The 27,815-nt window shown below is 35.5% G+C and overlaps 1 protein-coding gene across 26 annotated transcripts in view; it reads right to left on the bottom strand.

Annotated features, from left to right (window-relative positions):
• Nucleotides 1-27,815, bottom strand: part of NEDD4L (NEDD4 like E3 ubiquitin protein ligase) — a 444,249-nt gene that overhangs the window by 36,772 nt on the left and 379,662 nt on the right. For 15 of the 26 annotated variants that reach the window (XM_056824464.1, XM_056824467.1, XM_056824474.1 and 12 more), the window contains 9 exons: nt 24,419-24,496; nt 22,002-22,056; nt 21,848-21,904; nt 17,074-17,132; nt 13,234-13,299; nt 10,409-10,638; nt 8,179-8,300; nt 4,162-4,232; nt 2,520-2,615 (listed from right to left, as the gene is read on the bottom strand). In XM_056824464.1, the coding sequence (XP_056680442.1) occupies nt 2,520-2,615; nt 4,162-4,232; nt 8,179-8,300; nt 10,409-10,638; nt 13,234-13,299; nt 17,074-17,132; nt 21,848-21,904; nt 22,002-22,056; nt 24,419-24,496 (834 nt within the window). The remainder of the gene's footprint in view (nt 1-2,519; nt 2,616-4,161; nt 4,233-8,178; nt 8,301-10,408; nt 10,639-13,233; nt 13,300-17,073; nt 17,133-21,847; nt 21,905-22,001; nt 22,057-24,418; nt 24,497-27,815) is intronic. The other 11 variants (XM_056824470.1, XM_056824466.1, XM_056824480.1 and 8 more) reach the window with 1 other exon arrangement.

The following is a 27,815-nucleotide window of genomic DNA, read 5'->3' as shown; positions in this document are numbered from 1 at the left end:
ATCCTTATCTTCTTTCTTAGAATCAATACTGTGTATTGCTTCCAAGGCAGAAGAGTGGTGAGGGCTGGGCTGTGGGGGTTAAGTGCCTTGCCCAGTGTCACACAGCTGGGAAGTATCTGATGCCATCTTTGAACCCAGGACCTCCTGTCTCTGGACTTGGCACTCAATCTACTGAGCGATTCAGCTGCCTCCAATGCATGGTACCAACATTATCCATTGAACTTGACTAGAGTTTTGCCTAACAACATATTTTATGAGAAACTAACAGATTAGAAAATATCCAGAAATGAGGGACAAAGATGGGGAGAGGTTTGGAAACCATCTCATACTGATGAAGCTTTGGCAGGAAGAAGAGATGGTTAAAGGGCAGACGTGACAGTTTCCTTCAAATACTTGAAGGTTATAAAGTGGAAAAGGGGATAGGCTGGTTCTGCAGCAGAGGGCAGTATAAGGGCAAATGGGTGGATGCTTGAGGAAGGAAGATATTGGCTCAGAATAAGAAAGAACTTTTTTAAAAGTCAGAGAAATCCAATGGTAGAATAGGCTCTTCCTTATTGGAGATACACAAGCAGAAGCTGCATGATGACAACCATGCTTTTGCATTGGTTAGGGGGTTGGACTGGAAAATTTCATAGTTACCTTCCAACTCCAGTATTCTAAGATTTAAACACATTAAATTTAGATGACGTTTTTACCTTCTGAAGTGCTTTCATATTTATCTTGATATTTGAAATTCAAAAACCCCTTGGTGATAGGACTGAATTTTCTTCATTTTACAGCTGAAGAAACTGAGACTTAGAAGGATTAAGGGACTTATTTAAGATTACAGCAATTGTGGGAGAGTCAGAATGAGAACTAGGGTTTCCTTACAAAATCCCTGAGAGCATTTTCACTCTATCATTCCAGCTCTGTAATTTTTAGGGCTTAGTCACACATTTGATCCAGGCAGGCCAAATGGTCCTCTGGTGGAAGGTAGTGTTTCTGTGGATAGAAGGTCCCAGAACATTTCTAATGTGCTTATTCACAGAAGAAGAGATCATGTGTCACTGGAGAAGGAATGAATTGAGTATTTCTGGCATTTTCTCAATTTGGAAAAAATAAGTGAAAATTCAAAGAGAAGAATATTCAAGAATTTCAGAGGAAGGCTAGGTTAAAACACTGTTGCAATTTTTGCTTCCCTTTATATAGCTAACTCACGTCTGTAGTATAAGGATGGTGAAGGACTAGAAACTTCAAAACACCCCAAGGGACCAACATACTGGGCTATACATTTTGTGTACATTTCTTGGTCATAATAAAGTAAACAAAGACTCACAGATGGTTGTCTTGTAGTATTTTTGTGTATTTATTTTTGAGAAGTAGAAAATATAACTCAGATCCCAAGTGTAGAGGATGATCCTTTTGGGAAAAGAAGGACTTGAAGAAAAGGGAGAGGATTATATCATGAAGGATATGAAAATGAGTCATGATGTTGTAGAGAAAATTGAATGACTCCAGAGTAGACATTTTCCTCTCAGAAATCTTGCAAGAAAAGACAGATTGGAGTTTGATAATCCTTTTGGGCAAGGTGAGAGACATTAGGAAGATTATTTTCTTCAAGGGAAATTTGAGAGAATGGAAGTCTAAGGATTTTAGGGGGAAGGAGGCAGCAATATTAGAGCATTGGTTTCTGAAAAGCATAAGTGCACTGGTTTCCCATGGAATGGGTCAGCTAGGGTATGATTCAGGCAGCATGATAAAACAAAAGAGCAATAGACTCATGTGGTCATGGGAACATTTGGGATCTGCTACTAATTGTTTATAACATAAGGGGATCTCTGAAGTATTTTCTAGCACTAATATCATCTGATACCATAATCTTTATTTGATGTAGCAGATATTGAACCAATGAAAGTAGAGGTCTACTTTGGGAAGAGTAACTACATTCCCAAACTGAGAAAACACAGTCTCTGATAGTCAGCTCCATCTCTATGAAGATAGTGGCCTATTGCCTGCCCATAGAGCAATCTTAAAACTTCCATATGTGTCTGCTAGGAAAAGTCTGGAGTAGGAAACTGGCACCTCACCAAAGCAATCAGGCAACTCTCAATGGAGTAGATAGAAATTAGGCACCACCATTTACAATTGCTGAATCTTCTTTACTTATTGATAAAAGCAGCATCATGAAACATGAGATAGAAAATACAGGGAGCAGCTAGGTAGCTCAGTGGAGCAAGAACCAGACCTATAGACAGGAGGACCCATGTTCAAATCTGACCTCAGACCCTTCCTAGTTGTTTAATCCCAGGCAAGTCACTTAAGCCTCATTGCCTAGTCCTCACCCTCATTCTACCCTGGAAACAATATGCAGCATTGATTCTAAGATAGAAGGTAAGGGTTAGAGAAGAGAAGAGAAGAGAAGAGAAGAGAAGAGAAGAGAAGAGAAGAGAAGAGAAGAGAAGAGAAGAGAAGAGAAGAGAAGAGAAGAGAAGAGACTTTCAGAGCTGTCAAAGAGCAAAAATTAGGTCATCTCCACATACCTGCCCAAAGTTTTCTTCATCTATGCAGAACATTAGATCAAGTTCAGTAGGATCATTTTCTAGGATCCATTTCAAGGAGTTGTAATATTCGCTATCCTATAGGAGGGACACAAAAGTTAAGAGTAAGTAACACAAGGGCATTGGATATGTGATTTAAATGAACGTTCTGCTCAATTCCACACATTAAGAGTGATTGCAAATCATGGCAATTAATAATGCTAACTTGCTCCATCCCTTGAATAACTCTTTGTCTCCTAATGACAAGAATATGAATATATATGTATATATATAAAGTTTTGTCAGCAGCAAGGGCTCATAGGTAAAGACCCAGAAGCAGCAGAATACATGAATAATTCTCAAGGCAGGATGATCCAGGAAAAGAATATTGAACTATGAGAAAAGAGAGATGAATGTTAATTGGTCTAGATAATAGCTTTGCCTGGATTTAGTGTGCCTTTGGGTGAATCACGAATGTTCAGGAATACAGGGCAAAAATATGTGATCAAGCCTAATGAGACTTGTCAGTATGTGATCTTGGGTTGATATTGTCAGTAACTAGAGATTTTCTCAACACTTCCTTTAATTTCAGAATGGAAATGTCAGGAAAAAAATGAAGGATGAACAATGAAGATAATTATAGTTTAACAAACTCTAGAAAAAAGTTTGGTAGGGAAGAAAAATTAGATAGAATGAGCCACCTTGATTACATAAAATTTTTAATTATTTGTGCAAGTACTCTCCCCATTCCACCCCACCCCACACTATCCCTCAGTAACTTCAGATTAGGCATATTTGCTAAAATTGGCATATATCGCAATTCCATGGCAAAATATTTTGTTAAAAATAATATTTAATGTATATAAATCATATTTATTCTGCAAATCTTTCCTATTTCTGTTTAAAAAAATATACCTAAGAGTCTGGCATATTTTTTTCACTTAGTAATTTAATATTCAAGAATACATGATCTTTAGAAACAAAGATTTATAATGAATGTCAGGATTCTTTTTCTATGTTATATTCTTTTTCCATCTAAGTATGCTTTACTGTAACAATATGTATATAATAAATTCATATTTTTAAAAACAGTTAAACTATGAACTAATTATTAACATGAGAAATTTGATTTGCAAAAAGAATTTAGAACAATACATCTTCAAAAATGGACTAACTAGCTTTATAATATTAAATAATTGAATATCAGAAATGGGGGGCTTTTTAAGATTTCCTAGGAAAACCAACTGAGTTTGCTCTACATATCCAAGTAAAGCAATGTTCATTGCAAATATTACTTCTTTGCTGTTAAAAAATTTTACTCAAATAACAATTAAAATTGATTGTTTTACAAAGAAAAACATAATATTTAAGAAACTTTCCTATTTCTCTTTACCAGAGGCAAGTCATTTAATCTCTCTTTGCCTCAGGTTTCTCATTTGTAAATTGGGGATAATTACAGCACCTACCTCCCAGGGTGGTTATAAGGATCAAATGCTTAGGACAGAGCCTGTAATGTGTGAAATACTAGATAAATGTTAGCTATTATTATTATTAAACCATCTGAACTAAAAGAATCAAAGAGTCTAATTTTTTTTCTAAGAAAAAATATGACAATCACTGAAAATGTGAATAATAGCTTACTTACCACTGACTCCATATCATTCAAAGTTATCTGCTTTCCCAACATCATTTTGTAAAATGGTCTAATGAAGAAACCTAAAATAAGGTGATAACTGAATTTAGTTTCAAGTGTTTAGTATTGCTGAGCATTAAAGCAAGAAATAAAAGAATGTCTCTTTCTGAAAAGACAGAAAGAAAAATTAGAGATGCTGTAGAAGCCGCACAAACAAACAAAAGATACAAGACATGGCTCATTCTTCTTGACTTCTCAATAGCATAGGATACTGTTGACCTTTGCTTACAGTGCTGACACTTACTGATCTCTCTTCCTTTGGCTTCAGAGGTAGGGCACTCTTCTAGTTCTCCTCCTACATCTCTAATTTTCTCTTCTATGTCTCCTTGTCATTCTCCAGGGACCTTAAAGTGGATGTTCCTCAAGTTTTTATTTTTGTCCTTTAGTGGCCATTTCAATGATCTTGAACTACCATTTTTATGCTGATAATTCCCAACTGTCATTAAAAAACCTTCCCCTCACACTTATATACTCTTTACCTATATCTCTCTTATGCACATGGATGGTATTTTGTTATTTATTTTTCTATGCTTATCAGGTATTATTTTTATTAAGTAATCATTAAGTAATTATTTTTATTAAGTAATAAAGTACAATTAAGTAATTTGTATATCAAATTTCCCTACTAAGTAGACAAGGGGGGAAACTTACTGAAACTTTGTATATTTTATCCAGTGCCTACATGGTAGAAACTTAATAAATTTTACTGAATTGATTGTCAAAAAGATTTTTAAAGACATTATAGTACTCCAAGAAACAGGAGGGAGGAAAAGGCACTGTTTTCGAATACCAAGATGAAAGTAGTGTGAGCAAAGCCACAGTGGATATAGCACACATTAGAATGTAATATAATCTGGAGTCTTGAAGATCTGTGTACAGCTCCAGCCTCAGATACTTTACTTACTGTGTGATCCTGAGAACCTCACTTTACCACTTAAGTCTTAAGTTTTTTTCAACTGTAAAATGGGGATAATAGCATGTATCTCCTAGAGCTGGAGTGAGGATTAAATGTGATAAAATTTAAAAGTGCTTTGTAAACCTTAAAGCACTATATAAATGTTTATTATTATTATTATTCTATTCATTGTTTTCCAGACATATAAAGCTAGCAAAAGTAGAAATTGTGAGTAAAAGATAGATGGGAGATAATGTTGGAGAAGTAAAATGCTGGGGCCATACTGAAGAAAACCCAATAAACTTAGACTTTATCCTGTAGGCAATGGGGACCTATAGAAAGACTTTTGAAAGAGGTAGTGATATTCCCAAAAAGTGTTGAGAAAGATTAATAGGTAAGCTGTGTAGATAGATTAGAGAGGAGAAAGATTGGAGGTGGTAAAAGCAAATTAAGGAAGTATCACCAAGTCCTGTGATCAAGGTAATGAGGACATGGAATGCAGTGGTAGAGGTACTAATGAAAAGAAAGGCATAAATGCAAAGAATATTGATTTTGCAAAGGGAAAATCCATCAACGCTGATGAGGAATCTACATAACTAATTTTCAAGATAAGGTATAGTTGAGGAGCACCTCAAAATTTTAAAGTACCAAGATTTGGAGGATGCTGGTCTATTGACAGAAGAAGAGAAAATTCAGAAAGGAGTTGGTGTTAGTGTGGAGAAGACAAGCAAAGTTTTGGTTATCATCTTTGAATTGACAATAATTTTCAAGGGGAAATATTCAGAATTCTCCTGAGAGGGGGAAGAAAGAGAAAAAGAGGAGAGAGAGGGTGAGGAAGAGGGATAAGGAAGGGTAGGGTAAACAAAGGGAGAGGAAGGGGGAGAAAGAATATAGTCAGAAGAATAAAGATTAAGGTTTTGGGAATATTACTATGTTTGGAGGATAGTGAGAAAAGGTAGAATTTTATGGAAAATGGGAATATCTAGGAGTGCAATAGAGAGGGAAATACAATTTTAAGAAGGGAGAGAATAGTCAACAGTGTTGAAAACATTGATGAAGGAAATAAGGATTAAGAAAAGGCTATTGCATTTAGCATTAGGAGATCTTTGGTGACTAAGAAGAGAATAGTTTTAGTAGGGTAGAAGTCAGATCTCTAAGACTAAGGACTGAGTAGATGGTCACAGGGACATGGTATCAGAGATTTATGGCTGTAAAGGTCCTTAGGGATCCTCTAGTTCAACCACTTCACTTTATGGAGACCATGCAAGCACCTAGTTTAGTTTCATCTAAAAGGACAAGAATAGGCAACAGGATCAAAAAGGAGGGTTTTCCTCCCAAATAAAAGAGACTGGAACATATTTATAGCATAGAAGGGAAGAATTCAACAAACTAGCAAGTAACTCTTGTTTCAAAATACTTATTAACCATCTTTTTTACATTCCTAGGAAATAACCTGGCAAAAATAATGTTAGAAAAAGTATGCTTGTGATTGATAAATTAGTAAACCAAGTAAGCAAATTTGAAAAGACTAAAAATAAAGAATCAAACACAGCTAATATTTCACTGTAAGGAAAGGTGAGTGAAAAAGGAAAGAACACTATTTAACTTCTACTTGGGACAGTGAAATAAAATGAAGCCAATACTAGGCTATCATTAGTCAGTCAGTCAATAAGCATGTTTTTTAAGTGCTTACCATGTGCCATGGATTGTGTTAAAGACAAAAGAGAGTTCCCCTTTTCTCACTGGGCTCAGAAAACACACAAGCAATCCCATAGAAAAGGATAGGTAAAGACTAGAGAGTAGGAACTAGAATTAAAGGCAGCTGGGTGACAAAGTGGATATTGTATCAGGCCTGGAGTCAGGAAAATTCTTCTTCCTGAGTAAAAACCTGGCCACAGACATTTAGAAGCTATGTGACCTTGAGCAAGTCATTTAACTTTGTCTGCCTCAGTTTTCTCATCTCATCTCTAAAATTTTCCCTCTCATCTCTAAAGTGAGTTGAAGAAAGAAATGGCAAACCACTCTAATATTTTTGCCAAGAAAACCCTAAAATGGGATCACAAAGACTCAGACACAACTGAACAGCAACATGATCATTGAAGGGATTTGTGAAAGGCTTGTAACAGAAGGTAGAATTTTAGGTTGGGACTGGAAGGTATCCAGAAAAGCCAAGAAGCAGAGATGAGGAAAGAGAGTATTAATTTAGAGACACTTGACTTCAGGGTTCCTACAGTCTCAGTCTCTTACTATCAGACATAAATACTCTCATTACTCTTTCCTCCCTCTGTCTCTTTCCCTAAATCCTCAAAGTAGTCTATGCTTTATTTTCTTTTTGTGGTGATTTCTATGATTTTCTCTGAAGAAAGTTACTACTTCAATATTCAGATGTATAAGTTCCCAAGGTAATAGTATAATATTCCTTGGGAAAGGAGTAATTGTGTCCTGTCACCTGCTGGGTACCATGATTTCACAGTTAGATGAGTTATAAAATTACCTAAAATTATTTATTTTCTAGTCACACTTAAAAATTATAATGCAGGGACAAATGGAACAAAAGCACAATATTATACAGATTAGATAGTTTAAAATTAACTTTTTCATTAGTTTTTCCATCTGTCACCAAATCTAGTTACTGCAAGATAGGATTTTTTTTTTTTAAAGAAGACCGAATTTGGGAGAGGAGCTAGATCAGATCTTATTGCTACTTCCTGCTGGTGTGAGCTTAGGCAAACCATTTACCTTTTCTGGCATTCAGTTTCTTTAATGGTAAAATGAACAAGTGAACTAGATGACCACTAACGTCCTTTCTAGCTCTTAATCTGTAGTCCTACTGGGAGCTATATTACCATTTTAGGGAAATTTTTTCCCTTTCAGAAAATATTTATAGATTCTGTATTTCTAAAATCAAAACATCTAGGCTTTTAAGGAAAAAAGCTCCATTACAGGATAAAAATAAAGTGCCTGGATGTTTAATGCAGCACTGTACTAAGCATCCCCAATCAGAAAAATAAATGGAATAAACACAATTAAAATACAAGGCCATTTTTATTGTCTTAGCATTGTTAATAACTTACCATCTAGAAGTTTCCCATGAAACACTGCCAGACCTGCTACCCGTCCAATAAAAGTGAAATAGGACAGATGATCTTCATTGCAAAGGCCTGAATTGGGATTGATCTGGAGTGTGTAGTTGTCCCTTTGAGGAATGAAAAGGAAACCATGTAAAAATTTAAAAATGTAAGGCAGAATGGAAAAATCAAATTTCTGTAATTAAATAGAAATAAATTTTTGTTAATTCCTTACTTCTGAATCATATGCTCATTGACTTGGAAAGGAGAGGAGAATTTTGGGTTAATTACCCACAGCTTACACACCTGACGCAAGCTAATCCCCACAGGGATATAGGCTGTGCCAAGATTAAGAAAGAAGGCTTTGAAATAAAGGATTACTAGGGAAAGCTAGATGTCTGAGTGGATACAGCACCAGGTCCAGGGTTGGTAAGACCTTGGTTCAAATCTAGCCTCAGACACTTCAGCCCATGCTTGTCTTCTGTCTTAGAATCAATACTAAGACAGAAGATATGGTAAAGGAAGGAAGTGAGGGAAGAAGGAAGGAAGAAAGAATAGGAAGAAGGAAGGATAGGAGGAAGGAAAGAAGGAAGGAAGGAAGGAAGGAAGGTACTATGATGAAGGAAAGATGGAAGGAAAGAATAAAGAATGGAAGGGAGGAGGAATGAAGGGGGAAGAAAGGAAGGAAGGAAGAATAGGAGGAAGGAAGGAAGAAAAGAAGGAAGGAAGGTACTATGATGAAGGAAAGATGGAAGGAAAGAATAAAGAATGGAAGGGAGGAGGAATGAAGGGGGAAGAAAGGAAGGAAGGAAGAATAGGAGGAAGGAAGGAAGAAAAGAAGGAAGGAAGGTACTATGATGAAGGAAAGATGGAAGGAAAGAATAAAAAATGGAAGGGAGGAGGAAGGAAGCAAGAAGAAAGGAAGGAAGGATAGGAGGAAAGAAGAGAGGAAGGAAGTGAGCAGAAAGAATAGGAGGAAGGAAGGATATGAGGAAAGGAGGGAGGAAGGAAAGAAGGAAGGGTTACTCAATAATTTATCTCAATCTCCATTCTATTCCAGAGGCACCTTTCTGAGAGAGCACATAATTTGTTCTCCTGGATGACAATTTCAAAAGGTCAGAGGTATAGACAAAATACAACAAAATAGTCAGTAGTTGGAGAATATATTGTTTCATTCTTCTCTTGACATTTTAAGTACCTAGCTAGTGCCTGACACATAGCAGATGCTCAATAAAGGCTTGCTTGACTGGCTGAATCATTCATTTAGAACTGGGAAGGGCCATTGAAGTTATGTACTCCAACCACCTCATTTTAAATATATTTAAGGGTCTTGAATGCAATTAGGATCCTTGTAAAGGCAAGGTTACCCTGGAAAATTCCTGTGCCACTGAAATTAAGTCATGAATCTTGTTTCTAAATAAAAGATATAGAGAGGACAGGGAGGAGATAGATAAGTTTCTAGGGCAAAAAAAGCTTCTAACAAGGGCCTAAAAGCAGTATTAATCTTTCTTAAGCTAAGCTGTCTGTTATACATGTGTGCATGACTTTTTTTTAAACCCTTACCTTCTGTCTGAGAATTAATATTATGTATTGGTTCTAAGGCAGAAGAGCAGTAAGGACTAGGCAATGGGGATAAAGTGACTTGCCAGATTTGAAGCCAGGAACTCCCTATCCACTGGCCCTCTTTCCAGTGAGCCACCTAGTGACCCCTCATGCCTGACTTTTAGAGTGACCATTGTTTGATTGTTTTAGATGACAAGTAGGCACTCTCAGTTTCCATGTGAGAGATTTTGAAATCCTTTAATTATGAATTTTTTTCTCACCATTTATATACTGAAGCAAGATCCCCAAAGACCTCATAATTTTCCTTGAGTGTAACGTTAGTGGCTATTCTTGCTCATAAAAAATGTTTTATGCTTCTTAGAAGCATGACACTGACAAATTCTTCTCTTGAATTAACATAACATTAGCGATGATAATTGCATCTCTCTGTGAATGCCATAATTACCAGAAACTATTTTTTTTTCAATTTCAATTACATGAGTGCAACAGACAAGAAAAGAGTCAGTCACTTTTAGGCTTTCAATGAAAACATTAAAACACCAAGTAGATTAAGAATAATTTCTAGACTCATGCTCTAGGGGATCTAGGGCCAACAGAATTAATTCATCTGAAATTGGTGAACCATTTACTGTCTGAGTTAGGATAAAATTCCAGATATGTTCCATACACTTACGTGGCTGAATATTCAAAGAGGCCATAATAAGGATTAAACATCTCCTTGGACAACAAGAAGAACCATTCTCTGGCCACACCTCCATAGTCAAGGCCTTTTTCAGACTCGAATTCAATCCACAGCCTGGCTTTGAGCACGTCAGGTCTCTTCACAGACATGATCCTCCTATAGGATTCTTCAAATATGTTATTTCTGTGAAGCTTCATTTCAAACCGGTTCGGAATATCAGCCTACAGGAAAGAAGATATAAAATACCCATCACTAGGAAAAATGTCAACATCAAGGAGATGGTGGAAGAGTCTGGAGTAATATGGAGTGAATGTTTTCCATTCTGATTCCCTCATTTTGGGCTTTTCCTCTACATAAAAGTAAGCCTATCTACATCAAGATATGAAATATTTAGAGTCCTTTAACAATTTTTCAGACTGAATCACTAACAGATGCTGCCTGTTAAGAAAGGATGAGTGGAGAAGAAATTTTGTGCTTTACCAGACATTTTCTACCATCTGGTATCCAGGGACAGTCAACTCTAGTTATCTGTAATAAGAGGAGGAGAATCTTCATAAAATCTGAGTAATCCACCTAACTAAATCAGAATCATGGCATTATTGCTAGAAAACTTTCCAGATATCATATGTCAAAAAATTATAAAGGCCCTTTTTTTAGTGGCAAAGAACTAGAAACTAAGAGAATCTCCTTATTTGGAGAATAATTGGTGGAATATAAATATAATGGAATACTATTATGTCAAATTAATTATAAAAGGTTGTGGGAATCCTAATATGAACTGATGGGACAGAGTGAAGTGAGCAGAAGCAGAACAACTTGCACAATAACAACAACACTGTAAAAGACAACCTTTTAAAGACTTAAGAACTCTAATAATCAACACATTCGAAGACTGATGATAAGTCATGACAACCATCCTGATAGGGAAGACAAATAGAGTGCGGAAAAAAACATATTTTTCAGAGGAATATAGCCAATGTGGGAATTGTTTTGTTCAACTATGAATATGTTATAAGGGTTTTGAGTATGTGTGTGTAAGGAGTAGATTGAAAAATAAATTTGTTAACTAAAATATGGTTAAATTACATTAAAAACATATATGCATCTGCCTAAATCAAAACACCGATTATATAGCCAAGGCAAAGAGGGAAGAAAGGAGGAGAAAAAACTTGCTGGGTCAGGATTGTGGTCCAAAGATTTTAAATCAATTTTTCTATTAAGGGGGGCAGTGCTTGAATTTGGGGGAGGATGCCTATTGTTGACAGAGAAATCATAGTAAGCCTAATCATTATAGAGTATAAAGGCAGTTGACTCCTGGGAACATGAAATCCATTTAGACTTCTAAATGAAATAGAAAGCCCTGATAGCAAGGGCCCATGGGGAGCAAGTCTTCTCCTTAGGGCTCATGCGACTTGTCAAGACAGTCATCATCAACAGTGTGCAGCAAGTGAAATAGTGACAGAAAATGGAGGGGATTGCATTCATTTCACAGGCAAATTTTTCATTTAATAAATGGTATTTTGGAAGACAGGCAAAATGATCTTATTTTGATCTGTTTATGCTGGAGGAGAGAGAGAGATGAAAACGGAAGGGAGAAGAGATTAAAAAAAAACATTTAGGAGGAATTAAAATTGTGCTACAGTTTCTATATTCCTAGCTAATGTCTGCCTGGTTGTGGCAACCTAGAATTGAGTACATAAAGCAAAAAGGGTACAGTCAGGCAAGCCTGCTCTGGTGGCACACTTCATAACTGAATTCACAAAGCAGAACAAGGTAGAAGAGACACTAAAGAATTAAACAGGAAAAAAGGAAAGCAAAATTCAACCCAGAGAACATATATTAATGACAGGAGCTAAGGTTCTTAAAGGCAGAGATGAGAAGGCTGTGCATTATAGATGTGGAAGGATGGCTTGTAAAAAGGCACAGAGGGGGAGAGATGGAAAGTTAAGTTTAGAGAATTGGTTAGAGGTCCAGTTGAATCAGAACACAGAATTCATGAAGAGAAACAGATTTAAATAAAGCTGGAAAGTAGGATGAAAACTAACTTGGAGGTCCTGAAATGCCAAATTAAGGAATCTGTACTTCACTTGGGAAGTGAATAATTTTTGAACAAGATAGAATAGGGATAGGTATGGGCCTGAAGAAAATTATTTGGACAGTCGTAGGAAGGAGGAATAAGAGTGGAATTACTAGAAAAAAGGAAGGAGAGAACAGAGAGGGAAAAAAATGAAGATAAGAGAGATTGCCTGTAAACTCAGTAACAAAAGTGCAGGTCTTATCCTGCTAGTATTTTAATAGAAACTACAATAACTCCAACTACTACCATAGGATCTAAGTTTCTCTTACCCTTGACTTGAGTTCTAACTATCCTGGTTTGTTTGGGTTTTTTTCTTTTGTTTTGTTTTGATGAAAAAAATTTACCATCTTTTTAAATATTTAACAGTAAAAAGACATATTGTTCATCAAAAATCATCCATTTTTTTCTATCTGTTTAAAAAGTCAGTCCACAAATATCTAAGCACCTCCTGGGTGCTAAACAATTGAAATACAAAGGCAAAAATCAAGGTCTTTGCCCTTAGGGAGTTCAAGATTAATGGAGTTATCATTATTTATACTAACTTATCATTAACTTTGAAAAGAAAGTATAAAAGTTGAAGAGCCAAATAGATCAAAGTATAGTTTAAAAAATGCAATAATAAGTGTGGTTTGGTTAAAAAAAAAGGCATAATTACATTGTTCTTACTAAATTAGGCTATGGTAACTTCCAAAGGACAAATGACAAATACAGTGCTATACAAAAAGACAAGATTACTCACTGGTTTCTTTAACTTCTTCCTAAAGTAGTCATATTTCTGTTTAAACTCTCTGGAATAAGGAACAGCCTGAAAAAGAGATATTTATAAATAGAGATTATGAAAATAATACACTTTAAAAATTTTACATATATTGAGCCAACATTCAGAACATTTTATGAATCATAAGCCTTAAAGTTCTCTCTATATTTGTATATAACTCCTCAGAGTCTATTTATTTAAATAGACTGAAAATCTATTCACATGTATATATTTTCTATGAGAAGTTTTATATTGTTCTCTCTCTCTCTCTGTGTGATGAGAGAGACAGAGACAGAGAGAGACAGAGAGAGAGAGAGGGAGAGAGAAAGAGACAGAGAGAGAGAGAGACAGAGAGAGAGAAAGAGACAGAGAGAGAGAGAAAGAGAGAGAGAGAGAGAGACAGAGAGAGAGACAGAGAGACAGAGAGAAAGAGATAGAGAGAGAGAAAGAGAGAGACAGAGAGAAAGAGAAAGAGAGAGAGAGAGAGACAGAGAGAGAGAGAGAGACAGAGAGAGACAGAGAGAAAGAGACAGAGAGAGACAGAGAGAGAGAGAGAGAGAGAGAGAGAGAGAGAGACAGAGAGAGACAGAGAGAGACAGAGAGAGAGAGAGAGACAGAGAGAGAGAGAGAGAGAGAGGGAGAGAATTTATGCATGCATCTGCTTCTGGGCTAATCCTTTCATTCTACCTGGAGATAAAACATTTGGATAAGACAAAGTTCCTGACTTCCAAGAGCTTCCAGTCTAGCTGGTATATGTATTGATAATATGACAATAACCAGATAGGCTTATTATTTAAGTAAAGAACAAACTGCTATTGAAAGGTTCAAGTAGTCAAAGTAGATCCTTGCAGTTTTTAGAGCTAAAGGGGACCTTAGAGATCATCTTAATTTTTAGTTGAGGACAAAACTTGCCTGGGAGTTTATAATAATTAAGAAGAACTGGGACTAGAACTAAAAAACATTAAAAATTAAAAAAATCACAGTTTAAAGGTTGCTGAAGACACTGTAATAAACCCTACTCATGATTTTGGAATTGGTAAGGGTATAAGACCTTGGTTTCTGTCATTTCTTAGGAATGTTTCAGTCTCAAATGGACACATTTAAAATATTCTTTGAGAGATGGATGTACTTGAATGGGCTCCAGTTTCTGGAAGAGGCCTTTATAGTGACAAAATAAGGAAGAAACACAGTAAAGTCATGGGAGTTGTGCTGATTACTGAACCACTGTAGATTTTTGGAATAAAGGTAAGATCTTTCTACCTAGACAAAAACAAGAACAAAAACATAGAATCTAAAAATGGCTTGAATTACCTATAAGCAATTATTACATAACTCTATATAGTTAATATTCTTATGGTATATTTAAAAAAACTGATAGTTTAAAATAGATCTGCAAAAATTAAGTGCATATATTCTCTGAATAAAATATAAAAAACAATCAAATAAAACCTTTAGGCTAAGGACCCAATTTTAAGAAAAATATTTTAAAGAAGGTCTTAGACATCTTATATGAGAAAAGAAGACTGATGAAAACTACATTCATACTAGAATATTTTTATTAATTCATAGATTTTATTGGCAGCAAGCTTTCTAGTAACTCATTTTTTTGGAGGAATAGTAGAATTTGTGGGAATAGTAATTTATTTCTTTGGCAAGAATTAACAAAAAGAATCTTGGGGCAAATTAAAGAAAGGAGTTGATTAAAAAAGCTAAAATGGCTTCATACATCACATTGTGGCCGCTTTAGCTATGATAAAAAAAATAATAACAATGGATATAATGGAAAAAACACTGGGGTGGACAAATGGAAGGTTTGATTCTAAGGCCATCTGTTACTATATAGTTTGAGGAGACCATGAAAATAATTGAATCTCTCTTACTCATTCACGTTTTGGTTCTGCCACTTCTTTCTTTCCTAGCTCTCAAATTCTATGATTCTAAGGTGACTTATTTTAACCCTTAAAAAAGCCAGAAATGTTTAAGTATGTAACACTATAGCAGCCAATAAGAATGATCAATCAATCAATGAACATTTATTAAGTACCTACTATGTGTCAGACACTGCACTAAGGACTGGAATGTTTTGAAATGTAAAACAGACTAAAATTTCACCTCAGAAAATCCACTTCAAGCTTCACACAATTATTCTAGCTGCCTATATGTCTGACTGAAAAATGCCATTTGTAAACCTGGTAAGTACTGACTGGATGTGGGTGGAAACTAGGAGGTTGAGATATTTCTGTTCTTTCCTCTTATGGGGAATGATGCATGGGAAGTTCAAAAATCATTATCCTCCTCCACCTCTTATTATTTTTTCTCTCTTGTTTTTTAAAAAGAATAAGAAGAATATGCTTTCACATTCTCCTAGAAGGAAACTATTGTCCTCCTGATAGACAGAAATGCCTGATAGAGCCTCTGGAGAGGAATGTATGAGCACTTTATCTTTCTTGGACTGAATAGTTTAATGGGTCAAATCTTTTGTTCTCTTTCCATACACATTTTAAAAAATGCCACCCAGAGAAATTAAAATGTTCTGATGATTATAATCTATTTTACTTTAACCACTAGGCAGGGCAAGTGATAATCTTACTTTTGCTCACTAAAAATCAGCCACAGAGTGACCTAATGACTTACAGTGAAATAGCTTGGGCTTATGTCTTGGTTTTGCTCATAAGCTTTGGGGCACCAGGGAAACCACCTTTTTGAGTTTTAATGACTACATCTACAAAATGGAAGTAATACTACTAGCTCTGTCTACCTCCATAAGATTATTGTAATATTCAAGCTATATAGCCCATCTGAGAACAATTTGGAATAATTATTTGCTATGTGAATTTTAAGTTATTATTGCATATAGTGGTGAAATCCTATAAAGAACTCACCTGTTTCAGTAATAAGCACCCTTTCTCTTCCTTCCTTTGCTTAAATCCTTAAAGTACTCAATGTTTTTGAATAATGAATATCCTAAACAAATCTGACATTGTCTGTCTTTTGGAAAAAGAGATTATTTCCTGTTGACTTTGATGGCTCATTGTGAAGTTGGGGCTAAGTCATAGCTTTGATAATGACACTAATTTGTTGTTAAGTCTTTGGGAGAGTCACTTCCTCTCCATCTACCACCATCATGGGGTTCTAAAGGTCTAGAGCAATGTTAAAGCCTGTGATAAAGAAGGTCAACTATTCTTCATCCGTGTCAAAGGAGTCCATTGTGAGCATTATCTATTATATCATAAGTTCAAAGTTAGCCATCTTGCCTCATGTTTTAATTCTAGAGTTAATTCTATAATAACCAGAAAATATAGATGAAATTTACATATAGCTTTAAGATCTCAAAATACTTGGAAAAGAGTGGAGTGCCATCCATATAAATTATTACTCATGCTCCTGTGAAGAAGCCCTGCAAAAACAATGCCTCTGTTTAGGAGGAAAGTTTGGTGAGAGAAAAAGAGAAATGGCTCTGCTTATGTCAACTATCCTGGCATTCTAGTGACTCTAAACCACAAATAACATATGCATACTTAGGAATTTAAAATTTAAAATAATATCCAATAACTCTAAGTATTATATTTTATGAGATTTATTAATAATCACTTGAAGTAGAATAAAAGGACAAAAGTAAAAGCCTGAGTAAAGTTTTCCCAGCTGCTTTCATGGGAGACAAAGAAGTGGAGTCACACACAAACTTTATCTCCAAAACATAAGGACGTAACGTGAGAAGTAACATGGGAAGCTGGGATTTAGAGTCCTGGGGTTCCAATTCTAATTATACTGGAAGAAGCAAAGAAATGACCTGGAAAAGAATCCAGCATGAAGAATACTCACTGGACCAGTAATAGCAGGATTCTGCAATCTTGGATCTTCCCACTGAGTAATTTTACTATCTGAAAATTAACCCAATAAATGAGAGCATTAGTTAAAACCTATCACAGGCTATTAAAAAATGTTTTCAGAAACAAGTTTCACTAAGTTTCTCCAACCATCTACTTCTCTCATATCACGTCCACTTGCTCACGTCTCAGAAATTTCTAAATAGTAATGCAACATTAGGGAATAATTATACAACCCATCCATCCACTCTGCCCATCAACACACTGTTTAGTTGAAAACACTCAATCAAAAATGCAAAACTAAGTAAGGTAGACCATCTAATTCACACTGTTTGGGGGTAAGCATCTATCAACACTTCATTATAAACCCCTGTTCTCTCAGGGATTTATAACTTGATTGTGATTTTTCATTCAACTGCAAAAAGAATTAGTCCCCCCTTCCCTCTCACAAAGGTTAAGAAAACACACACAAGGCATTTACCCAAACACTTGTTTTTTTGCTTATAAAGTAAAAAAAAAACTGTTTTCAGTTAAGCACTTTTTATTTAACAATTGAACAATCCATAGTATGCATCATTCACACTCATACCCCCCACCCCCAAATCCAAAGCAGACTGGACAGTCCAAAAATGTAAATTAAATTAACACTTCACAAAAAATTTTCAGAGAAAGATTTTCCCCACTATCTAGTCTGGCAAGATCTTTTCTTCTCCTTAAAATATGCAATCTCAATAAGCTGATTTTCTTACTACCATGGTCTGAGTGATAATAATACAATGGTGTTATAGATTGGGAGTTGTATGGAAGGAGAAGGGGCTGATCCTCATATCTTTACAGAGAAGGAAAAATTTTTTTAATAAGATGTCCTTGAGGGTCCATGAAATTTAAACAAGTCAAAAAGACTGATAAAAAAAATTCTGGCAAAAGGCATTTGAAAGAGTGCTAGGCTTGGAGTGAGGAAGACATATATTCAAATCTAGCTACTTAATAGTTGTGTGGCCCTGAGTCCATCCCATAAATCCTATATGTCTTGGGAAACTTCCTAAGATTGGCATACTACACCATAGGATGTGTAATGAATTTCTTTTTGAATTTTTGAATTAACTTTTTTAGGATTTTGTATTTGAGAACTGTAATAGTAGGTTTTTATTTACATATTCCACAATTTGTGCCAAGGACTTGCACAATTTAGGGTCATTATATACTTAACTTCTTATGCTAACAAGGAATAATTTATTCGATAGCCTTGTCTCAATACTCATCCTTTCTGACTTCTGCATCCTAGAAAATGTTAATCATTATTTTGGCATGTACCATGTACTTTAGACCTTTATTTTTAATCTTCAGAATTTAGCACACGGCAAACATCTAATTAATTGATTGATTTTGAGTAAGACCATTTATTTATTTACCTATCAGATTTAATTAATTAATTTGGTGTATTTTTCCATGGTTACATGATTTATGTACTTTCCCTTCCCTTCTCCCTCCCCCTCCCATAGCCAACACTCAATTCCACTGGGTTTTACATGTATCATTGATCAAGACCCATTTCCGTATCATTAACATTTGCAATAGAGTGATCGTTTAGTCTACGACCCCAATCATATCCTCATTGAACCATGTGATCAAGGAAATGTTTTTCTCTTCTGTCAAACATTTAATTTAACAGATATTTATTGACTGATTAGCTCTTGTTCTGTATATTCTCTCTGCTGGATTTTTCATAACACTCTACGCTCTTAGCTCTCCAATTATCTGCTTGATTGTTTCTTAGTCTCCTTTACTGATTAATTTTCAGTATCATGGCCCTTGAGTGGGGCCATAATATTCTGTATCTGTACAGATATTGTACTGTATTCCGGATCCCCCCCCCCCCCCCCCGACTTGGTTTTCTCCCTCCAATTAAATTATCACTTTTATGCAGATGACTTGTCAGAGTTCTAGTCCTGCATTCCCGACTGCCTTTTGGACAATTTGAAATGGTTATCTCATAAGCCACCTCAAACAAAACAGAACTCGTGATATCTACTTCTCCCTTCTGCAGATCATCCACACTCTCCTCCTCAGTGGTTGACTTAGAATCAGGAGGGCTCAGGTTCCAATCTGGCCTCAGACACTTTCTAGTGCGTAACTCTGGTCCCATCACTTAACCCCAGCTGCCTAGCCCTCACTGCTCCTCTGTATGAAGAGTTGTTACTAAGACAGAAGGAAAGGATTGTTAAAAAAGAAAAGAAAAGAAAAAAAAGGATTGTGTGTACAAGGGACAGTTATAAATGGAGAGTGAGGATTGTGCTTTTCATTCCAAGTTTTTAAGTCATATTTCTCTGTAAAAGCAGAAGATAAAGAGACATTATATGGAAGTGAATTAGCGTACAGATGGCAGCTCTCTCCTCAGTATCAAAATGCATTTTGTAAGTACTTAGATGAGGGTGGTTGTATATGGAGGAAAGTACTTAGACTGAGGTCCCTGTCCTCTAAGGGCTCCCCATCTAAATGCAACATGTAGATTAAGTGCAGTGTATCCTGAGTATTTAAGTTAAAAATATTTGTCATAAATTGTCATAAAAATTGTCATAAAAGAAAATTTCAAGAGAAAGCATCATTTTGTGTATACTAACACATGAAGTGGATGTCGGAAATTGAAGTATAAATATATATGTATATATAAACTCTTTTTCTGAAATTAAACTGCAGTGTTGTTGAAAACTAAAAAGATTCCTGAGGGGTGGAAGGTCAAGTTAAAAAATATACATTAAAAGAAAAAGCTTATGATGTTCACTTTTTATAAACCTGGCTGATGTGATGAAACTGATTAAAAGACAAGTGGGTCTATGCTAGATTACAGAAGTGATAAAAACCCTTTTGGGGAGTGGATAAAGAATATGTGGAATGTCCTTGGTTGCCAGTTTAGCATGTGGGCACTATTTTGATGCCACTTGAATTTCTATTTGAATTAACATAATTTTTGGAGGCAGCAATTTTGTTGGAGTCAGGAAGCCCTGAGTTCATTTTCTCTCTTGGACATTTGCTATGACCCTAACCTGGCTAGCTAGCTTTGATCTCCTTATCTGTGAAAGGGATCATGATAGTATCTATCACTCAGGACTGTTTGAGATTATAAAGCTATATCTATAAAGCAAATTATATAAATCTTGACATCCTATATGGTATATATCTATGTATCTATATATTATGTACCTCTTTTGCTATATTTAAAAAACTCTGTTGCTTGGGGGCAGCAAAGTGCCTCCTTGGATTAAGAGTCAAGCCTAGAAATGAAAGACCCTGGGTTCAAATTTGGTCTCAGGATATTTCCTAGCTTTGTGACCCTGGACAAGCCACTTAAGCTCAATTGCCTTACCACTCTTCTGCCTTGGAATCCAAACACATTATTGAATTTAAGATAGAAGGTAAGAGTTATTTTTTTAAAAATCAGTTTCCTCAGAATATTCAGAATTATTATGAGTTTTTTATTAAATGCTAGAATAATAATGCAAGTCAAATGCAAACTTTTAAAGGGAAGCATTTTTATTTTAGTAGAAACTAGTGGTACAACCAAAGGAAACTTTCCCTTGTTTTTCTTTATGTACTTTATTAGGAAATCAGCCATGCTGACAAAGATGAGCTTATATCAAATTTTGTCAGTGATAAAATTATAAATGAATAGCTTTTGGGAAATATATGGGACTATGCCTGGGGTGCACATTAATAAAACATTTTTTAACAATTTCAGCTTCACTGGACAATTCTGGAATATGAATAAATTAACCTTTTTGCCTATATCCAAGTATAAAGCAACAAAGTTAGCTTAAAATTTTCAGATATCCAATTTGAACCAAACCAAAAATTAAAAGTTTATATTTCATTAGAGTAGTCACTTCTGTTTTCATTCTAAAATTTGAAGTCTCTGTTGTTTTAATTCTGATATTAAATAAAGGCACTCTTGGCATCTCTAGAGACCAACACATTCCTTGATACTACAATTTGTAAAATGCCATTGGGAAAACAAACAAACAAAATAAGGGAGTCTCCTATTTACATAAAAAGACAGCTGTATTTGATTTTACACTAAAAACTGTTCAATGTCTTTGGGGGGGAGGTAATAAAAAACACGTGCTTTAAAATGGAAACCAAAAATTATTTACTTGCCAGAAGACTTTAAATTTTGTATTTAATTCAATTTCTCCTTTGATATTTTTTCCCTTTAGGGACAATAAGGAATTTGTGAAGATCATCACATGAAAACAGATTCCTCATTAAAAAAAAAAAAGTTTTGAGCTAAAAACACTTTTTTATTAGTCTAATTTTAAATCCAAACAAGAAAACCACACAAGTGACCTAGGATGCCATGACAAAAATCTACAATGAAACATCATTTACACTAGGACTTCAGTAACAGAATCAGATATAGCTTAATAATGGGTGCAAGAAAAAAACATGCTAAAAATAGAAAATAAGGTCAGAAGTGTCAATATGTCACAAGATTGTTTAATGCAGTGATTTTCATTTAAATTCATTAAAAGGGAGCAAAGCACACCTTTTCTCCCACTGTTTATATAAAGACTTGTGGCAAAATAATTTCTAATCTTATTTTCTATTACTATGGTGTATTTTAATTTATTAAATGCACATAAGCCATGGGGTCATCAACAACCACAAAATCCAATAAATCAATAAATAAGAAAATTGTTAATGCTTCACAAGATCCAAGTGGGAACAAAGCTGATGAGCCAATTAACCACAAACTTTTGGTGAATATACGATACCGTAGGAGGGCACTAAGTCTCTGGTATCATTTTCTCCACATATCAACACCTGGCTTCCTAAATGAAGAGTAAAGTTATAAAGCTTTTGCTATAATATTAAAGTTATCTCCCTTTTGTCTACACCTGAAACATTTTACCAGTGGGGATTACTTACTATGATCTATATAAAATGTTCGGCCATCCAAATGTATCCTTTCTTCCCAACCGGGCTAGTCCAAAAGAAAAGACAAAATAAATATTAGTTGGTGGTTCTCCTACCCCAAATCTCCTTAAACAAAAACAAAATCACCATCTCTCCACTAGAACCCATCCTCAATCCAACATATTTTCATTCTCTTAACTTGGTATGATATTTTGCAGAAGAATTAATGGACAAATAAAAATATTTGATTAAATAATGAGTAATTCTAACAGAAAATGTCATCTGCCCACCAGGTTTACTGCAATGGACTTGAGATCACATAAAATTGGAAAAATAAGGTTATATGTTTGTCCTTAAATTAAAAAAGACTACTACTAGAAAAGAGTAGGAAGTAGTGGAATATCATAGAAAAGTTAGATTTGGGGTTACTTGTCTATTCAACTCTTATAATTAATCAAGGCAGCTTAAGCCCTAGAATTTTCCTGACCTCACATTTGGTCAATGAGATAAGAGTTCTAAGTACCAGAAGAGTTTTTAGAAATGCTCATTTTAGCTTCAGAAACAAAACATCAGTGTCTATTGGTTCTAAGAATACAGTTTTCAGAGACATTTGTCTCTCAGTAAGGGGTGGCTTTCTTTAGCTATGGGGAGATGAAGGGGGGGCATGTTGAAGGTGCCATTCGAAATCTAATTTAGAATAGTGCATAGTATAAAACTCCCACTCAGGCTAGAAAAGAGAACAAAATAATAAGCTAAATCTATAAACATGCACCAAAGGTAAAAAGCCTTTAAATATCTGTAAGCTAATTTACATAATTATATTGCAGAATTACATAATTCAAGAAGCCTCCCTTACTTATGTGTACCCTTCCCCCAGCAGGTTCAAACATGTTCATTCCAACAATTAAATCAAGGCTAGAGAAGGAAGGAAGCTGTGGTCAGAGGGACAAAAGAAACCTTCCTCTGCAAGGGAGACTATCTTTTTGTATAATCTGTTTACAAAGAACGAGGGAAGCCTACCTTTGACAAGTGCCTGGCTAATTCTGGGATGTCTTTCAGCAACACTGGGGTACGTGTGCTATAATTTCTAATCATATAGCATGATCACAGGTAAACACTGAGTTCTGTTAAGAATGAAGACCAAACACTTCCCAGCTGTATGACTCTGGACAAGTCACTTAACCCCCATTGCCTAGCCCTTCCCACTCTTCTGCCTTGGAATTAATACATAATATTGATTACAAGATGGAAGGTAAGGGTTTAAAATAAAAGAAGAATGAAGACCAAAAAATAAATAGCCCTGGGAAGGAGTAGGAAATTTGGGGTGGGAAGGGAATTGTCAGAGAAGATTTTACACAAGAGTTGTAATGGAATGATGGAAAAGAAAGAGTGACAGTCAGGGTAGTTGGAATGTTGGGGATAGGGACTGCTGGGAAAATAACCAATGGTCAAAAATAGTTCAGTTCTGAATTTTGGACTGAAAGCAGCTCCCTTTCCTATCTCAGGATTTGAAGCCCTCCATTTCCTGGGGATTTCCCAGTTGAATCCAATGCCCACATTGACTGTGAATTGATCCTGTTTCTCTGCTATCTCAAGACATAAAGTGGACTGACTGGACACTGCCTGAGGAGGGCGAGCTGTACCAGTTCTGAGGACAGAAATATCTTCCTTTGTGTCAGCTATGCCTAAAGACATTTATTGTTTCTTTAACATTAGATTAGGATAGCCAGCATAGGGGAATCAAGAAGACAGAGAAAGCCTCCAGGCTAGTCCTGTTTGACCTCTTCCCTAATCCCACCTTAGTCATCCTATCCCAAATAAGTAATTATGTTTATTCAGTAGCAGTCAGATCTTTAAAGAAGAAAGAAAAAAGGTTGGTGGGTGGAGGTTCAGCAAGGGGTTTGATCTGAAGGACATCTGGGTGGTTAGGTTTCACAAAATTTCCTAACAAAAAGTCAAATTATTATTCCGGTGGTGTCCCTCTGCTTTATTTGTGCCTCCATCTTATAGATCAAGGACTGAGGGCAACCATCAGCTCTCTGTCCAAACAGGGAGGGAGTATTCTTGTGTGTGGGGGGGGTTAAATCATCAACACAGTCTGACCCACCCTTAAACCATCATCCCAGGGGTTTTCCACCTTTCTTTTAACAGAAGTGAAAAGTAGGTATGCGCCATGCTTTTAAAAGAATATAAAATTTGGGTGGCTCAGTGGGTTAAGAATCAGGTCTAGAGATAGGAAGTCCTGAGTTCAAACAGACATTTTCTACCTGTGTGACCCTGGGAAAGTCACTTAACCCCCATTGCCTAGCCCTTACCACTCTTTTGTCTTGGAACCAATACAGCATGTTGATTTCAAGATGGAAGGCAAGGGCTTTAAAACAAATAAACGAAGATGAAATGGATATTTAGTTTGTAAACCCAATACTCACAGGAAGAGGACCCAAATCATTAGGATTCAAAGATGCCTTCGATCGTAAGTGTACTGGGAATTTCAGTCGTGGATCTTCCTGGAATAAGAATGTGAAAAGAAGTTTCCATCAGTGAATATTGTAAAGAACTATCTGTTTGTGGTCACTGGCTGCCCTTCTTTTTGGACATGCAGTCCAGGGTAAGGAAGTTATTCTTTGTATCAGAACTGCGTCATCCCCTGTGTTGAAAATGGGAGAATCTTTTCCTCTTCTCCATCTTTGGTTCCCTGTTCCATACACAAAAAACTCCATCTTTTATATTCATCATCTATCCTCCATGATGCAAATATACTTCATTCTCATTTCTGCCTTAGAATTCTGGGTTTCCTTCAAAACTTAGCACAAGTGCCACAAAAAAACCTTTCCTGATTCCACCCTCTCCAACCCAGCTGCTTATATACATTTCCCCCCAAAGTCCTCCTCATTATTTTGCACAGCAGACACTAACTGTGCGATCCTGGGCAAGTCACTTAACTCAGTTTCCTCATCTGTAAAACGAGCTAGTGAATGAAATGACAAACCACTCCAGCCTCTTTGCCAAGAAAATCTCAAATGGGGTCACAAAAAGTCAGACACGACTGAACAAGTGAATGACAGGAGATGTCTATGAGAATGTGAGCTACTCAACAGCATGGACTGCCAGACTTTCCTATTTGTAGCGTTAGCACTTAGCACCATGACTGACACCCTGTTGTTGTGTTTAATAAATACCTTCATCCATCCTATTCTAAAATGTTAGAAAGTTGTATTTTTAAAAATTTGTATATTACTATTTCCTAAATAGAAAGCCACCTCCACTTTCCTTACGTCTAGGTTCCTAAACTATTTTAAGCACCGTTTCCTCATTATTTTAAAATATGGAAATGCTAACCAGAAGACTGACCAAAGCCTACAGATTAAACCTTAATTTTTGCTTATTTATTAAAAATACCTTAAATGTTCAGGATAATTTTAAAAGACAACAATTTAGAAGAAACCATAGAGAATGAACAAAGCTTTAAAAAATCATAAGAGATAAGGTTTGAGCCTAGATTCTAACAACACTGCAAATAATGTTTATTTCTATTAAAGTTAATAATGCAGAGAAAAAAAGGTCCTTATATCGAGAATATGCAAGACAGAAAACAATGCAACCTTGCATAATAAATAACACTTATACTGAAAGGGTCATTTTGGGGCATTTTTCAATCCTTTGAACAACCTGATATTGCTTAGAGTTAGACATGTTAGTTAGATTCATTCAATCATTTTAATATTTCTGCTAGCAAGTTATTAAAGGTTTTCTGCTTCAGTATCTTTTTCAAGTCAAAAGTATAAATCATATTTATCGCTGAATCACATTAACATTACATGATGATCTGGAAGAAGTGCTATAGACAAAAAACTGGTAAAATAAATGCTTTGGTAAGTGTTTTGGTGTTTTAATAAGATGTTAATGTATAATAAGAAATGGGACCAATTATAATGGAAACTGACATCAAGCAATATCAATATTTTCCAGTAAACAAACAATAATAGATACAGAGATTATTACTCTTAATTTTTAAAACATCATTATCAATTATGATGCCATGATTGTCTAACACAATGTTGTAATATGTAGCAAATATCTAAAAATAAAGCTCAAGAATTCTATGATTAATTAATTTTAATGGGAAAATTTTGAGACAGGGAACTATTAATACATAATGCTTTATTTGTTTTTAAACCTTCACTTTCTGTCTTAGAAGCAATACTATGTATTGGTTCTAAGGCAGAAGAAGGGTAAGGGCTAGGCAATGGGGGTTTAATAACTTGCCCAGGGTCACACAGGAAGTATCTGATGCCAGATTTGAACCTAGGACCTCCAGTCTATAGATCTGGCTCTTAATCCACTGAATTACTTCGTAGCCCCCTACATAATGTTATTTTTACTAACTTTGAACTGTAAATAGATAAAATTCCTACCAGGGGTAAGCTGGTAAATATTTAACAACTGACTCTATAGGGGGAAAAATGTACACATGAAAGGCTTCTGTATGTATTATTAACATTTTCTCCACTAACTTTTAAAAACCTAAGTAATCAACAAAACAACAAATCAAGCCCTGATGTGTAATATTTGTCCATTTTAAATGTGTAAATGATTTCATTGAAAGTTTAACAACCAGCTTTCACTGAAAACTGTTCTAATAGGCTTTACCCTTGGAAGAACTGTGTGGGTGACTCTAAACATCTATGACACAGCACAAAGAACCATGCATATAGAGTTGGAGGAGTTCAGCTTGAATCCTGGCTCTGATGATTATCATTTTTGTGATCTTAAGCAATATATGTGCCTCAGTTTCTTCAACTGTAAAAGGTTGGATCAGGTTATATTGAAGGTCCCATTATTGTTTTAAAGCCTGTAAAGTGTTCAGAGTGCATCAAATATGTCCAGGTGTGTCTATATCACCTGTTCCACTTTAAATGGAACATGAACGTACAGAAAATCCCAGGGTAATATCTACTGTCCAATGCCATGAACCATTTATATTCATTCTCTCTCTCTCTCTCTCTCTCTCTCTCTCTCTCTCTCTCTCTCTCTCTCTCTCTCTCTCTCTCTCTCTCTCTCTCTCTCTCTCTCTCTCCTCCCCAAAGAAGCCTGAGGAGCTGGCATGCCAGTGCCCTCTTCTGTTTTTATACTGTTTTATTTGCTTTATCTTTCTATGGCTAATTCCTCATCACTCATCTTTGGCTTGCAGGAAAGAAAAACATCTTTATCTCCCATAACACAGCAGAGAACCATTTTAAGTGGCTTCATTTTGTTGTGTGTGGTTTTTTAAAAGCTGCCATTATCCATTTATTTGAATAAATTCCAAGATAATGATTCCTTTCAAATGTTTTTCAATTGATGCCTTTCGTTTTTATTTTACACATTTATTTATCCTTATTTCTGTCCTAGTAACAACTCTAAGACAGAAGTGCAAGGAGGGCAAGGCAAGTTAAGAGACCTGTCCAGGAACGCACAGCTAGGAATTATCACCTTTATTTTTAAACACACAACCTTCCTTTTGACAGTGAGTTTTTCTTCATAACAATTTTTTACTATTTACTATTTGCTATTCTCTATATCTAGCTCCTTCCTACAATCTTCTTGAAAAAATATTTGAGATATTTAGACTTTTTTTGACTTCTCTCATTCCTTAGTCCTGAACCATACTTTGTAACATATTTTTCATTATTTTCCTTTACACTCGTCTTTGCCTTAAATTTTAAGGCATTTGTTGACTTAGTCTGGAAATCTTTACAAAATCTTCCTAGACTTTCTCTAAGATATGGTGGTCTTTTTACTTGTGCTTTCATGGATGCTGCTAGGCAAGATTGTCAAGTGTTTCAT

The sequence above is a fragment of the Monodelphis domestica genome, chromosome 3, assembly GCF_027887165.1.
Source record: "Monodelphis domestica isolate mMonDom1 chromosome 3, mMonDom1.pri, whole genome shotgun sequence".
Classification (NCBI taxonomy): Eukaryota; Metazoa; Chordata; class Mammalia; order Didelphimorphia; family Didelphidae; genus Monodelphis; species Monodelphis domestica.
This window is presented reverse-complemented; position numbering and strand designations above follow the sequence as displayed.